Source organism: Podarcis gaigeae, assembly GCF_964106915.1.
Source record: "Podarcis gaigeae genome assembly, chromosome: 5".
Classification (NCBI taxonomy): domain Eukaryota; kingdom Metazoa; phylum Chordata; class Lepidosauria; order Squamata; family Lacertidae; genus Podarcis; species Podarcis gaigeae.
In genome coordinates, this window is record NC_139681.1 from 62,921,644 (window position 1) to 62,935,111 (window position 13,468).

General features: G+C 43.5%; 1 protein-coding gene across 1 annotated transcript in view; it reads right to left on the reverse strand.

The window, feature by feature from the left end:
* DGKG (diacylglycerol kinase gamma) overlaps positions 1 to 13,468 on the reverse strand; it is a 115,998-nt gene that overhangs the window by 38,661 nt on the left and 63,869 nt on the right. Inside the window, 6 exon segments of the mRNA XM_083741812.1 lie at positions 3,319 to 3,383; positions 7,998 to 8,158; positions 8,661 to 8,750; positions 11,152 to 11,237; positions 12,013 to 12,087; positions 13,144 to 13,217. Of these exon segments, the coding sequence (XP_083597938.1) occupies positions 3,319 to 3,383; positions 7,998 to 8,158; positions 8,661 to 8,750; positions 11,152 to 11,237; positions 12,013 to 12,087; positions 13,144 to 13,217 (551 nt within the window).

Here is a 13,468-nt window from a genome sequence, read left to right on the forward strand (position 1 = left end):
TAACCAAAATAAACCACTAATAAGAGGTGGGAAGGCATAGCAAACTAAATGGCAAGTAGAGATGTTGATTGGGTTGCTCTCCATGGAGGATGGCTTCACAAGAGGATCAGGAAACTGGATGAAGACCAAGTATTTTTGGATGGGAGGGAAGAAAGAGAGAGAGAGAGAGAGAGAGAGAGAGAGAGAGAGAGAAGTAACAGCATGGGCCAAGAAACACTCAGGTGCATAAGCACTTAGCTGGCATTTCAGGCTATGATTCTGGTACCCGTTCTTAAGTTTCCTAGAAGCAGTGTACATATGCCAAACATGCCAAAGCAAAAATGTAACATTTTGCCATTAGTATTAATGGGAAATGAACCCATCTGCAAGGAGTCTAATGACACAGCTATGCTATTGGCAGGGATGTGTGCAGTAATGAAAAAAAACCTTCTTAAAGGAAAACTAACACTCAGAAGAAATGATGTTGTCTATATTAAATCATTTTTAAAAGGTTGTTGAATATGGATTTCTGCAGAAAGCAGAACTTCCAGTTATAGACTGCAGTGGGGGGAAAGGAGGAGAGTTGAAAGTAGTGGCTTTTTTTCCAGCCAGAGCTCAGCTCCAGCACCTTTCAGGTGGGCGCCATTGCCATTCTAAGAGAACAAGAGGAAAGTTCATGGTGAGCTTTGGCACCTCTTTTTCTAGAAAAATAGCACTGGCTGAAAGGTAAGTTCTCTGTGAAGGAGGTCTGATTGTTAAACCACTCTGGGAATTGTAGTTCTGTGAGGTCTTCTAACAACTCTCAGCACCCTTAACAAACTACAGCTCCTAGCATGTTGGGGGGGAAGCCATGGTTGTTTAAAGTAGTATCACAGTGCTTTAAATGTATGGTGTGAATGTGGCCCAAGTCTTTGACTATGTGATGGCCCGTCTGATAGCACCTGAAGCCCAGATTCTTCAACTGTTTCTCATATCCATCAACTTTCCCCATATTACTTTGTTCATAGGTTCACTTGGAAGACCCTGTGTCTGAACTAATGCATGCTATGGGTTTCAACCTTAACCCACAAGGAACTATATGAGATGTACACAGACCAGAAATGTAACGGACTTGACATTATTTATGTTATTATGTGTGAGATAGCTTTACAATTTCCCTATTTATTCTTCATCATCTAAGTGTGCGTTCATGCAATCACTCCACATATAGGCAGCTGCTTCTTTCTCTAGTTTGGACAGCACCACGTATGGTAATTTGTGACAAGCAAATCATGGCATTGCTCAGCTCATCAGGAAGGTTTCTGAGCGCATGCACCAACCTGATGTTTGCACAGGTACCAAATGATTCAACCTGGCTACCATCTGAACATATACAGCTGAGCTAAACATCAGTGAAGGGGGGCAGAGCAGTTGTGTGAACTGTTAGAAGAAAAGGGGATACATTAAAGCATTACGTCATTCTTAGGTTTCTCATTCCATATTAGCGATTTTATCCCTGGGGTACATTTTAGAGGATAAAAGAGATTTTCACTTTAAGCTTGGAGTGTGGTTGGAGGAGTGTTAAAGTTCTAAGGAATTTATGAACACAAGAACGCTAGGAGTAATTCTCTGAATGTCTCCTGCACAGGCCATTAGTGACAAGTCTCCCGTTTTTGTGAACTGCAAGCCAGGACCATTTTTTTATGAACTGCAAGTGAAATGTGAGCTAGTTCTAACCTGATGTTGTGCCTTGCCTTGATAGCCTGTTCCTGCTGGCCCTGGAATTTCTATGTAATTATGAAGTGTGAATGAATAGCACTGGGTTTACAGCCAAGCTCTAGCAGCTTTCTGTGCAGAAATTAAAGTATAAAGACCTGCAAATAGTAATAGTTGCAAATCCTACAATGGTATAGGCCACATTGCCTCAGGACTGCATGCCATGAGGCTGACGTAATTAACTGCTGTACAGAGGGAAATGAGTTTCTTCAGTTACAGTTTCAGGTAAAAAACAAACAAAAAGCAAACCACCAAGTTACAGTTGAGTTAAAGATAAAGAGAAGGGCTCAAACAGAGATGGCCAGGTAATACAGATTTATATATGATTCCTCAAATAATATTTGCATTGTCCTAGATGGCCATTATTTGGACATTCCTTCTCAGTGAATGGCTCTGTTCCTGAGGGAGTGGAGAGACAGAAATGCTAATACATGTTTGTTTTGCAGAGATGAGTGAAGTAGATTATTTACCTTTGCCTTGCTAAAATACCTTTTGACTGATACCTCGCTTACTTATGGGCTGATACGAACAAAAAAAGAGGAAAGATTTCTCTGCTGCAGGGATTGGACTAGATGCTCCTCAGGATCCCTTCCAACTCTGCTTCTATGAGGACCATCCCTTAGCCATCATACTCGACACCAGTGAAGGCCAACTGGTGCCTCATGGGCTGGATCCCACCTCAGGAACATATTACTAGACACCCAGCTACCCTACCAAATATTAATCAACATGTGGTTTTGTACTGGTAAAAGGTTTGTTCATGGTTTCATTGCACTGTGACATGCATGTGTGTGTGCGTATACACACACACACACAAATATATATAATGAGTACATGTTGGCCTCCCATATTTAAGTACCAAATGAGAAGCACAGGAAAAGTCATGCCTACTACAAGGTGTGAAACAACATAAAGGAACCATCAGTATCCCTTGCTTTGTTCATATGTGGAAGCCTTTACTGGCTGCACTTCATCCTTGCCTGTTACAGAAATTGGTGAGAGAACAATGTGGGCAAACTTCAGCTTATGTGTGGGTTGTCTTTGACAGCTGCACCCCACAGAAATTGCTATTTCCATGCTGGGCAAAGCATCACCTGTTGATTCCTTCCTCCCATTCAGCTGTTAAAATCATGGAGGTGTCCCTAAGTAGGATGGCTACCCTAGGCTTATAGGGGTCAGATACTGTCATACAGATATTCCTGGGGAAATGTTTGGCCAGTGTGCCAGGTTCTTTAGCCATCCAGCAGGTGAACAGAACAGAGTCAGGTGTTGGCTTCCTACCAAGATCAGTTGCATCCCATTACACCATATCACCAACTCAGACAAACACAGAGCAGAAGTACCACCCATCCTCTCCCCAACTCAGGAAAATTCCAAGCAATACACAATAGCTGAATACCACCTTAGACTTACTCAGAACAGACCCACTAAGTTAGATCCATTAATTTCAGAGGGCCTACTCTTAAGTAAACCATAGTTGAAGATCATCCAATGTAAACAAATGACATTAATTCCATCATAAAGTTACTGAACACTGCCTTCTTCAGCACTACAATGATAGTGGAGAAGGGGAAAGATATTTACCTGCTATTAAACTTTTCCGGATGTTTTTCCCTCATCATGTGGAATCTGTGTGCAATGGATGCATCCTGTAAAGAGAGATGGGGGGGGGGGGGGAATTAGTCAATGAGGCCTTCCAAATACTGAAGACAGTTTCATTAATTCAGGTGTCCCATAAAACTGCACAATTAGCACTTTTCACCCATAAATTATGCTTTCAGTTTTTGTGGGGAACAGACCTTATACAGTGGTACCTCTAGTTACAAACTTAATTTGTTCCGGAGGTCCGTTCTTAACCTGAAACTGTTCTTAGCTAGAGGCGTGCTTTCACTAATGGGGCCTCTTGCTGCTGCTGTGCCGCCAGCACACAATTTCCATTCTCATCCTGGGGCAAAGTTCTCAACTTGAGGTAACTCTTCCAGGTTAGCAGAGTTTGTAACCTGAAGCGTTTGTAACCTGAAGCGTTTGTAACTCGAGGTACCACTGTAACTGATTTTAAAGTTACTTTTCCCCATGTGTATTTTAAAGTTATAAAACAGGAACACTATGGGAAATACAACATTTCCCTGTTTCCGAGTACTCAGAGGTCATGCTAGGGCTTCCCAAAGCACCTCCTAAAGTTATTCATGACAGAGTTAAAAAGTAAAGGTAAAGGGACATCTGGTTAATTCAACATTATGAATCCTTGGGTACTCTTGCCACTTTTCCCATGCTTCGGAGAGCTGCTTCAGAGGACCTGTTTACTGGATATGCATTCTGATTTGCTTGCACAAGACTTGTGACTAGTCTTTATTGAGAATTTCTTCTGAATTGTTTGCTTGGAGCTTATGTGACAATGAGCAATCATTCTACTTTGTTTGTGTGGTGTTTAGGCATCATTCATTCATTCATCCCAAACTTTTTAGTGTATTTTCCCTGTCACTTTCCTAACTGCCAACATTAATAGAATCACAGAATCCCTTAGAAAAATAAAAATAGTGGATTTGTTGCATCAGGGTCACAGAGTGCTTTGATACACTTTAATTGCACAAAAGTAAATTTCCAGTATGTACCGTATTTTTTGCCCTATAGGACACATTTTTTCCCCTCCAAAAATGAAGGGGAAATGTGTGTGCGTCTTATGGGGCGAATGCAGGCTTTCGCTGAAGCCTGGAGAGCGAGAGGGGCCGTGCGCACCAACCCCACTCTCTCTCCAGGCTTTGCGTATCTCTCCGCAAGCAGCGGGAGCACTCCCGCTGCTTGCGGAGAGTTTCCTGCATGCTGAAGCCTGCGCTGAGCTCAGCGCGTCCAGGCTTCGCGGACCTCTCCGCAAGCAGCAGGAGCGCTCCCGCTGCTTGCGGAGAGTTGCCTGCATGCTGAAGCCTGCGCTGAGCTCAGCGCGTCCAGGCTTCGCGGACCTCTCCACAAGCAGCAGGAGCGCTCCCGCTGCTTGCGGAGAGTTGCCTGCATGCCGAAGCCTGCACGCCCTGAGATCAGCGCGTTCAGGCTTCACGGACCTCTCAGCAAGCAGCGGGAGCCAGCGCTGGGCTCCCACAGCTTGCAGAGAGCTGCCTGTTTGGGGGCTGGGGTCGGGGGAAGCTCGGGCCTCCCCCGCCCCAGCCCCACGCCTGGGGGGGGAAATAATTTTTCCCCTTTATTCCCCCCCAAAAAAAACTAGGTGCGCCTTATGGGACGGTGCGTCCTATAGGGCGAATAATACGGTACTTGAATCTCCCCTGCAAAATATTGACTGTATGGAGGCAACCCCAGCTTGAGTTTTTAAGATGCAGGCAAAGAATTGTAGCAGACCCTTAGAATGACAGCTTTTGAAAGCACAAGAATCCATTTTGTCTAGGCATATTATTCACTGTAATCTCCTTTGTACCCTTAGAATATTAACACAATCATTTTTAGAAGATCATCAGAAGCCCTGATCAGCATAATAAATCAACAAAGAATGCATCAAAACAGGCCTCTATGGAATGACCTAGCTTAAGCCTTCTTTAGTTAGCGGAAAACTTGTTATCCCACTTATCTATCATGGTTGTCTGCTGTATTTGAGCAGACATAAACCTCAAGTAGTTTTTGAATGGCCACATAATGCACACATACATAAACAGAGGTCACAAATAGTAACACAAGGGCCCCTCTTGCAGTCTCTCTGGGTTCAGATAGCCCAAGGAATGTGCTTTACTCCATCCAGGGATTAGCAGGCTGTTCATCATCCACATCTCAGTGATGGGGTGCAGAGGTGTCACTAGTCTCAGGGACTTTGCAAGCCCATGGCCTGATCTATTTGTAATCCAAAACTTCCTGTTAGTGATATAGCTGCTGCTGGCCCACATTTCTCACAGCCCAAAAATAAAGGGGGCAAAGATGGGAAGCAGCATGTGGCAGCTTGGACTCAGAGGTGAAATGGCTTGTCATCGTCAGTGGTAATATTTAAAGGCACCTTGTCAGCAATGAGATTTCGTAGCACCAAATCCCTCCAATTTACTTTCATTGACCTGCTAGCACCCTGCAATTGACTATAATGCACTATGGAAATTGTGCCACAAGTTACACAAAAGTAACTTTCCTTAAAGATCTGCAAAGTGTTAAGACAATTTAAAATTATTTAATGCAATATTAAGCATGGACTTTGGAATCTAAAAGGTCAGCACTTCAATTATAGCCATTTTTAAGACATACTGGCCATGTCTGTAACACATTTATGACAATCAATCACTTATAAATGGAACCTCAATATAACATGAGACTGTTTTTAAACAAATGCTTCAGTGCTTTTTTTTTAATCAGCTGTTTCTCCCACCATGTCAGAACACTAAAACGAGTCAGCTGTTGTGGGGAGCTTCTTAGCAACCCTACAACACAGGTAAAGTGATATCTTTCATTGGATCAACTTCAATCAGGGAAGGAGCATGCAATCTATTAAGTTACACAGAATTCTTAACTGGGTAGAATAGAAATTCAGGTAGTTAAATTTCAGGTACAGAAAGGAAAAGGCTGCTAATGTTATAGCAAGAAATCAAATTCAATAGTGCAGATATGCTCATGCTAATGTAATTAGTGAGGAACAACTTATAAAGGAAGCAATGGTTAAGTGGGCCATTGATATCAGGCATAATATTGAAATTGATGAGTGGGAAAAATTATAGAGCCAAACAATGAACTTCTCGGCATGTTACCAAGTAAGAGAAAATGTGCAAATACTGCAATGCAGATGGTATCTGACACCAGTCAAACTGGCCAAAATGTATGAAAGAGATTCAAAACTCTGTTGGGAATGTCTAGAGGCTGAGAGTACTTTTATTCACCTATGATGGAAATGCAACAGGGCAAAGGAATTTTGGGAAATGGTGTATAACAAGCTATTTTATTTTATTTTTAATTCACATTTCTAAAGAAACCGGAAGCATTCCTTCTTTGCATAATTGGGAATGAATTACCAAAAAAAAAAAGACAATAACTTATTCCTATATGCAGCAACAGCTGCAAGGATAGTGTACACAAGATACAAGAAACAAAGAGAGATCCCAGGGAAAGAACAATGGTTAAATAAGCTAGACAGACTCACAGACCAATCTTGGCCCACCAAGGAGTCCAATTTTGACCATGGTGCCATTTTCTCAAAATGCCACCCAACTGTCAATCATCTGATGTTACTTGTGACATCAGCTGATGGGAGGGGTTCAAGGGACTTCTGCTGCGTGCAGGTGATCCTTCCACAAGGAACCCTTTTCTCTCCCCATCCTGTGATCAGGAGGGGAGAAAAAGCCGCCTTTTGAAAACATCACCTGCACACAGGACTCCCCTTACAGATAGCTGAAGCTTCTAAAGGGCAAATTTTTTGCTTCCCATTCCATCAAGTGATGGGAAAGGGAGCATCAGCATAGGACAAAGAGCCATTGTTATGTGCAAGCTGATCTTCCTAGGCAGCTCTGAAGTCAAGAGCCTCAGAATGGGAGCCCAATTACATTTCAGGAATCGCAAGTCAGGATTCACAGTTCCCTGTAGCTGAATCCTATTTTCACACAGGAATTCAGCCTTCCTTTATCCAGCTCTGTTCCTGACCACACTACCCACAAGACTGGGTCATGTGAGCCTTTGAAAGATCAGCTGACCAAACTGGCTAAGTCCCATGACACTCCTGTAGGTCAACTACCCATATTCTTGCATCACAGACTTCATGATAAAGACTAACTGCTTTTTCTCTTATAAAGAAGACTGTCTTAACGAATAATAATTATTATTGATGCAGAAGTGAGTCTTCTTAGATCACAAGTTTGCAATAAATTCTTATTGAGATTTAAGAGTCATCACAATCTCCCCAATCTCCATTCTCAAGTACAAAACATAATTTCCAGTCTCCAATATGAGCTTTTGACCGCATGCCCATAAGACAAGAAAACTGCACTCCAACTTATAGCTGTGAGTTGGCTGAAGGTGTTGCTTGTGGTATGCATATATCTCACTGCTGTTGCTTTACTTGGCAGGTTTTGTGGGATGTGGGGGACTTCAAAAACACGCAGAAGCCATTTGTCCCTAGGTGACAATGGGACAGAATAGTATGTACACCATGGACAACGATGCTGCCATTGTATCACCTCTAAAGCCTATTGTCCATCTCCAGTTCGACACACAACGTTATCTAGGGCTTCTGATACTACAGGGGAAATAGGGAGGGAGATCATGGGAACAAGAGCTGTACAGACAGTGCTTACCACTCCTATGGAGAAGTAGTTGTTGATGATACTGTAAGGGACAGGGTCCCCATTCTCCTCTTTGTCAATAGGGATGACATCAATTTGCCATCGGTCCAGCATTACCTCTGCACTGTGTTCAATGTCCTTCAGGACCTTCATTAAGTTGCCACCTTCATAACCTTGAGAGTGGAAAAAGGGATGGCATATGGTAAGGAACAGAATGTCAGCGGTGGAATAGGCCAAGCACTAATGGGGCAAACAGTTGTGTTACAGAGAGTCTGGTAATGGATGCCTCGGCGCTATGCAAAGCCATAAAAGAAGGCCAAGTGATCAGAAGCAGAGAAGGAGAAACAATCCTGGCAATGATTTGGGCCCAACAACATCAATGGTGCATGGGGAACCATGCTCTTTTCTAGTAGATAAGGCTGTGGGTTGGGTAAGATTGCAAGTTGCATGGTGGGTGTGGTAAGGTTTCTTTTCTTTTTTAATGTATACCTTGAAGAGCTGTCAGTGATGGACAGTCTCCAGTGGTGCAAAGCCCGGACAACGACAAGTGGTATTAGAAGCAGCTGACAGGTTTCAACAGCACATGGGACTGCTGTCAGGAGGGATCAGTGGCAAGTCATGGTGTGAGGTCGTGATGAATGACCCTACAGTGTTAGGCTGACTCAAAATACTTACCTCCGCCCCATCGTAGGCAGCGGGCAAGGTCATTGCCTGTTCCCAGGGGCAGGATAGCCACAGGAGGGTGTTTTGCTATGTTTATCTTATCTGCAAAAAGAAAAACAGACTTTAGAAGCCAACAGAGTGCTGGAGTCAACTTTCCTTTTTCTACATCACCTGCCATAGCAGAGCTCATGAGGACAGGATTTCCCAAGAGCAGAACGAACCACAGCTGTATTCCCTGGCTATACATGGTGTGCTGGTGTTTGAAAGCAATTTGACCTAATATATTGTAGTTTTATATGTTGCTTTTGCAAACATGCACCTTTCTGAGCACACGTCTAGCTGGGCAACTGCATCACAAAATTCAGAGAAGTATGAATTTCAAAGGATAACCTCATTTCAGTTTGCTTATTGGTGCAGCAAGTGTGAATAAAGTAGGTTTGCCTAAAAAGGCAAACCAAACTAGTTTCCCTCCCATCCCCATCCCTAGTTCCTTGAGCTGCTGGACCTCAGTTCAGAATTTCAGGAGACCAAGCCTGCAACCCTATCTATGTGTGTAGCTTTCAGAAAAGGGAGGCAGAAAAGCCTCTTTATAATGCAGCCTGCAGTCAAAGATGTGGCTGGTTAATGCCAATCAATATATGAATCAATATATGGTCCTGAGAGATCTGCATTGGCTCTTAGTATGTTTCCGAGCACAATTCAAAGTGTTGGTGCTGACCTTTAAAGCCCTAAACGGCCTCAATCAGGTATACCTGAAGGAGCGTCTCCACCCCCATCGTTCAGCCCGGACACTGAGATCCAGCGCCAAGGGCCTTCTGCTGGTTCCCTCATTGCAAGAAGTGAGGTTATGGGGAATCAGACAGAGGGTGTTCTCGGCAGTGGCTCCCACCCTGTGGAACGCCCTCTCATCAGATATCAAGGAAATAAGCAGCTATCCTATTTTTAAAAGACATCTGAAGGCAGCCCTGTTTTTAATATTTAATGCTGTATTGTTTTTAACACTCAATTGGGAGCCACCCAGAGTGGCTGGGGAAACTCAGCCAGATGGGTGGGGTATAAATAATAAACTATTATTATTAATATGAAATTCAGCCCACTCCTGCTGCAGGTCCACCTCCTTGGGCTCCTTGCCACAGAGTCTTCCCAGCTACAAACTTTTCCTTGTGCGCACTTCAACAGTACAGAACTCTCCCTGTCTCCAGGCTGCATGAGAGACATGCTTTCAGCTGCCCCCGCTTTCTCATTCATTGCCAACATCCATCTTTCTTTCAAGGGAGGGAAATCCTTGGCATGATGCTGCCAAAAGAAGGGAACTCCGTTGAAGGAGCGAAAGGACGTTCTGTTGTGGGGAGGACAGAAATGATATGTCTGCAAACCTATGCACACTCACTCGGGAGCAAGGCCCGTTGTTATCAGTGGATACCACGGGCATTTCTCCTCTCAATTCTTACCACCTGTGTGTATTGCTTTGTCAGGTTGTAAGCCATTTGCAGAGGCTTGGTCTTCTGTTCCAATTCGCACAACACTTCATTCAATATTAGATGCTGAATAATAATGACAATATTAACGGAGATGCAAATTGGTGGGGTGGTAGCAGGGGGAGAGAGTGTCTGGCTACTCTTTCTGGCAGAGGAAGGAGGAGAAGATCATTGTGGCCAGGCTGTCAGTTTGGAATCTTCAGCGCTCCATTTCTGTTCATAATCATTATATGGGGCAGAGGTGCATGTGGGCATACAGTTCTAAACACAGTGACGATCGATGTAAGAAAAATTAACCACCAAGGTCACTCAAATACTTGTTTTAAAAGTACATTTTACATGCATTTGAGTCTTCTTGGTGGATGAGGTGTGTGTATGGAGACAGGACTGGTCCAAGATATTTTGTAGTCTGAAGCATGGGGCAATCTGGAATCCTCATCAGAGCTCCAAAACCCTCATAATCCTTGTATGGGACAGAGGCAGGTTTGAGTCTGTGTATGTAGATGGGGCCAGCCCAATACATTTTGCTGCCTGAGGCCAAGATGTTCTCCTGCTCCAGCTGACTGGACTGGAACTTGACTCTTGCACCAATCCTAGCAATGGGACGCTGTCCAGGCTAGGTTAGAGGGCAGCGGAGTAGGCTGTGTGCAACAAAACTCTGTCCCTCTCTGCCTCCCAGCATCTGCTAGCTGAGGTGGTTGCCTCACTCTGGCTAGCGGAAGAACTCTAATTTCAGCCCCTCAAAGGAACACGGGAAGCTGTCTTATATTGGAGTCAGAGTTGGACCATTGGTACATCTGGCTCAGCACAGTCCACACCTGGTGGAAGTCCAGGGTTTCAGGCAAGTAGCCTTGTCCAGCCCTACCTGCAGATTCCAGGGGCTGAGCCTGGGGCAGCAAGTGCTCTGCTACTGACCTACTACAGGAGCCCTCCTCTCTCTTACACAGTAGTGACCCCAGGTGTATCAGCTATCCAACGAATCTAATGTACTTTGAACCATGCAGCATCCCTGGATCCCAGTTTACCTATGCAGTCCAGGATCCATCCAACGGTCCCATCTCCTCCACAAGCCAGAATACGGAAGTCTGGAGCATCACGGAAAAAGTTTAAACTAAGAGAAAGCAGAAGGAAAAGGTAGGGAAGCTCTTTAGAATAGCTTGCTTTCCCATATATGGGAAAGAACGCCACATCGAAACTGCTTTTAAATTCACACAAAAGCAAATGTGAAAAAAGGCACAGCAGCCCTGCTGCTCTCCAAAGTCCTAAATCATGCAATTCTTGCCCATTTTCAAGTTTGCAATCGAACAAAACAAGGAAAACCAGTGAAGACTCAACATGCACAGCACACATTCAAGAAGAACACCCATAAAGGAATACACGGCATTTGTAAGAAAGATCTGCATGAAGGGGAATTGTTGTTGTTGTTGTTGTTGTTGTTGTTGTTGTTGTTGTAAAATCCATGCAAACTTTGGACAAGATCCAGCAGCTAGTTGCTGCAACAACATCCAATTGACAGCAGTGTGATGGGCCTTAGCCACAAATAACTTTTGCAGGATTGTATAATTTGTATTCAGGGGTAATATCCACAGGTATTCCATCAGGAGGATGTAGAGTCCCAGAGCCCAAAGGTTTATTGCCTTAAGATAGACATGGCAAATATCATAAACTCCAGCACGAGCTCCACGCATAATTCTAAAGAATTGGCAGCAGGCTGAGTTCCTCAAGCTAAGGTATGTTAAGAAGCTTCAGCGAGAAGGGAGGTGGAAAGGGAAACTGGAGAGGGAAGGTGAGCAAAAAGCAAATGGGGAGTGAGAATGGGCAGCACAACTAAGAGGGAATCGTAAGGATAGCAAAATGGATGCAGGTTGATCAATGGATTTCAATACCCAGGAGTGGGTCCTCCTCGATCCAGGTTGTAAACTTGTCTGGGGTTGAGTAGATAATGGAATTTCCGATGAACCCTGAAAGTAAGAAAGAAAAACCATAAATGATGGCCCCTAAAAAGGAGAGTAAAGTCTAGGAGGAGGGAAATCTGTCAGTTTCACTATGTCTCAATTTCTCATTTTTCCAGTCTTAAGTTCTCCACATTTCCATACCAGTTTTCATTTTTCTGTTTAAAAAAAGTCCTCATGAAAATTCATCAGAATTTTAGTGCAAATTTCTCCTAATATTCCATGTTTGCAAGCAATTTTGCCCCAAAACACACATTTTTGCAAATCAATTTCCCCCTATTATAATGCACACTTTACTGCAGTATATGCATTTTTGTACTCATTACTTGGCCAGAAGATTGCACTACAAGATTTGAAGAAGTGCACATTTTTTAAGGATGTTTGTGCATCAGTTTGTGCATAGTTTTGGAAAGTGAGAATTAGGGAAGTTTGCCTTTAAATATGAACGGATTCCAATTTCTCCCCTATCCCTAGCCAAGGCAGATGATTACACTTTCTTAGCATCAGCTACTCTCTATCCACACCACATCCTGCTCAGGGCAGCTCCATAAGTGTAGCAAAAGTTGCCACCTTCATATTCAGAAAATGGAGGGTGCTTTTGGAATGATGTTTACTGCACCGTGGACCCATCTTTTCTCCTTTTTCTTTATTATAAATTTATTTAAATTTTCAGATTTACAAACAATCATCAAGCAGACAAATAAAACCATTTCCATATGGAAATCTTTTCTCCTATTTCTAAGCCCCCTCTCTGAAATGTTTGTTTCATAAATACTTTTGAATTACAGCTGTCCTTATCAAGCCAAAGACTTGGTGACGTCCCAGGCACCAGATAACAGGTATCAGTCATGGCCTTGCAACCCCATTGAGCAGTGCTATCTGGGGTATTTCCCAAGCAGCACAATATTGCTGTCTGGTTGCAGGGAAATGCAATCTCTCTGCTATTCTTTCCTTAAGGGAAGATGTTTGCATTACTTGCAATGATTACTAAATGTGCATTTACTGTACCAAAAACCTCTATCCTGCAGAGGGTACAATTTTCCAATAGGAGGAAGGGAAACATACCTTTCTCCTTGTCTCCCTCCACTCTTGGGGTTCACAAACACCAACAGTGGATGTGTTCCAGGCTTAGGGGTGATCTAGAAAGCAAATTACAAAGCAAACAAAGAGCCTCCTTATACAGCATACAAAACATCATTCATGCGAAATGGGGGGGAATGAGTCATATGGCACTGCCACAGAGGAAGTAAGGCATGCAACTGGCAACATGTTGGATCAGCAGAATCTGGAGAAAGCTGGGAACCACCAATTTGTGCACTTATTCTTATCCACACCTATTCTGTCTATGGGCCTTCTAAGCACACGAGCCATAGCTTCAGGAGCTCGGCTC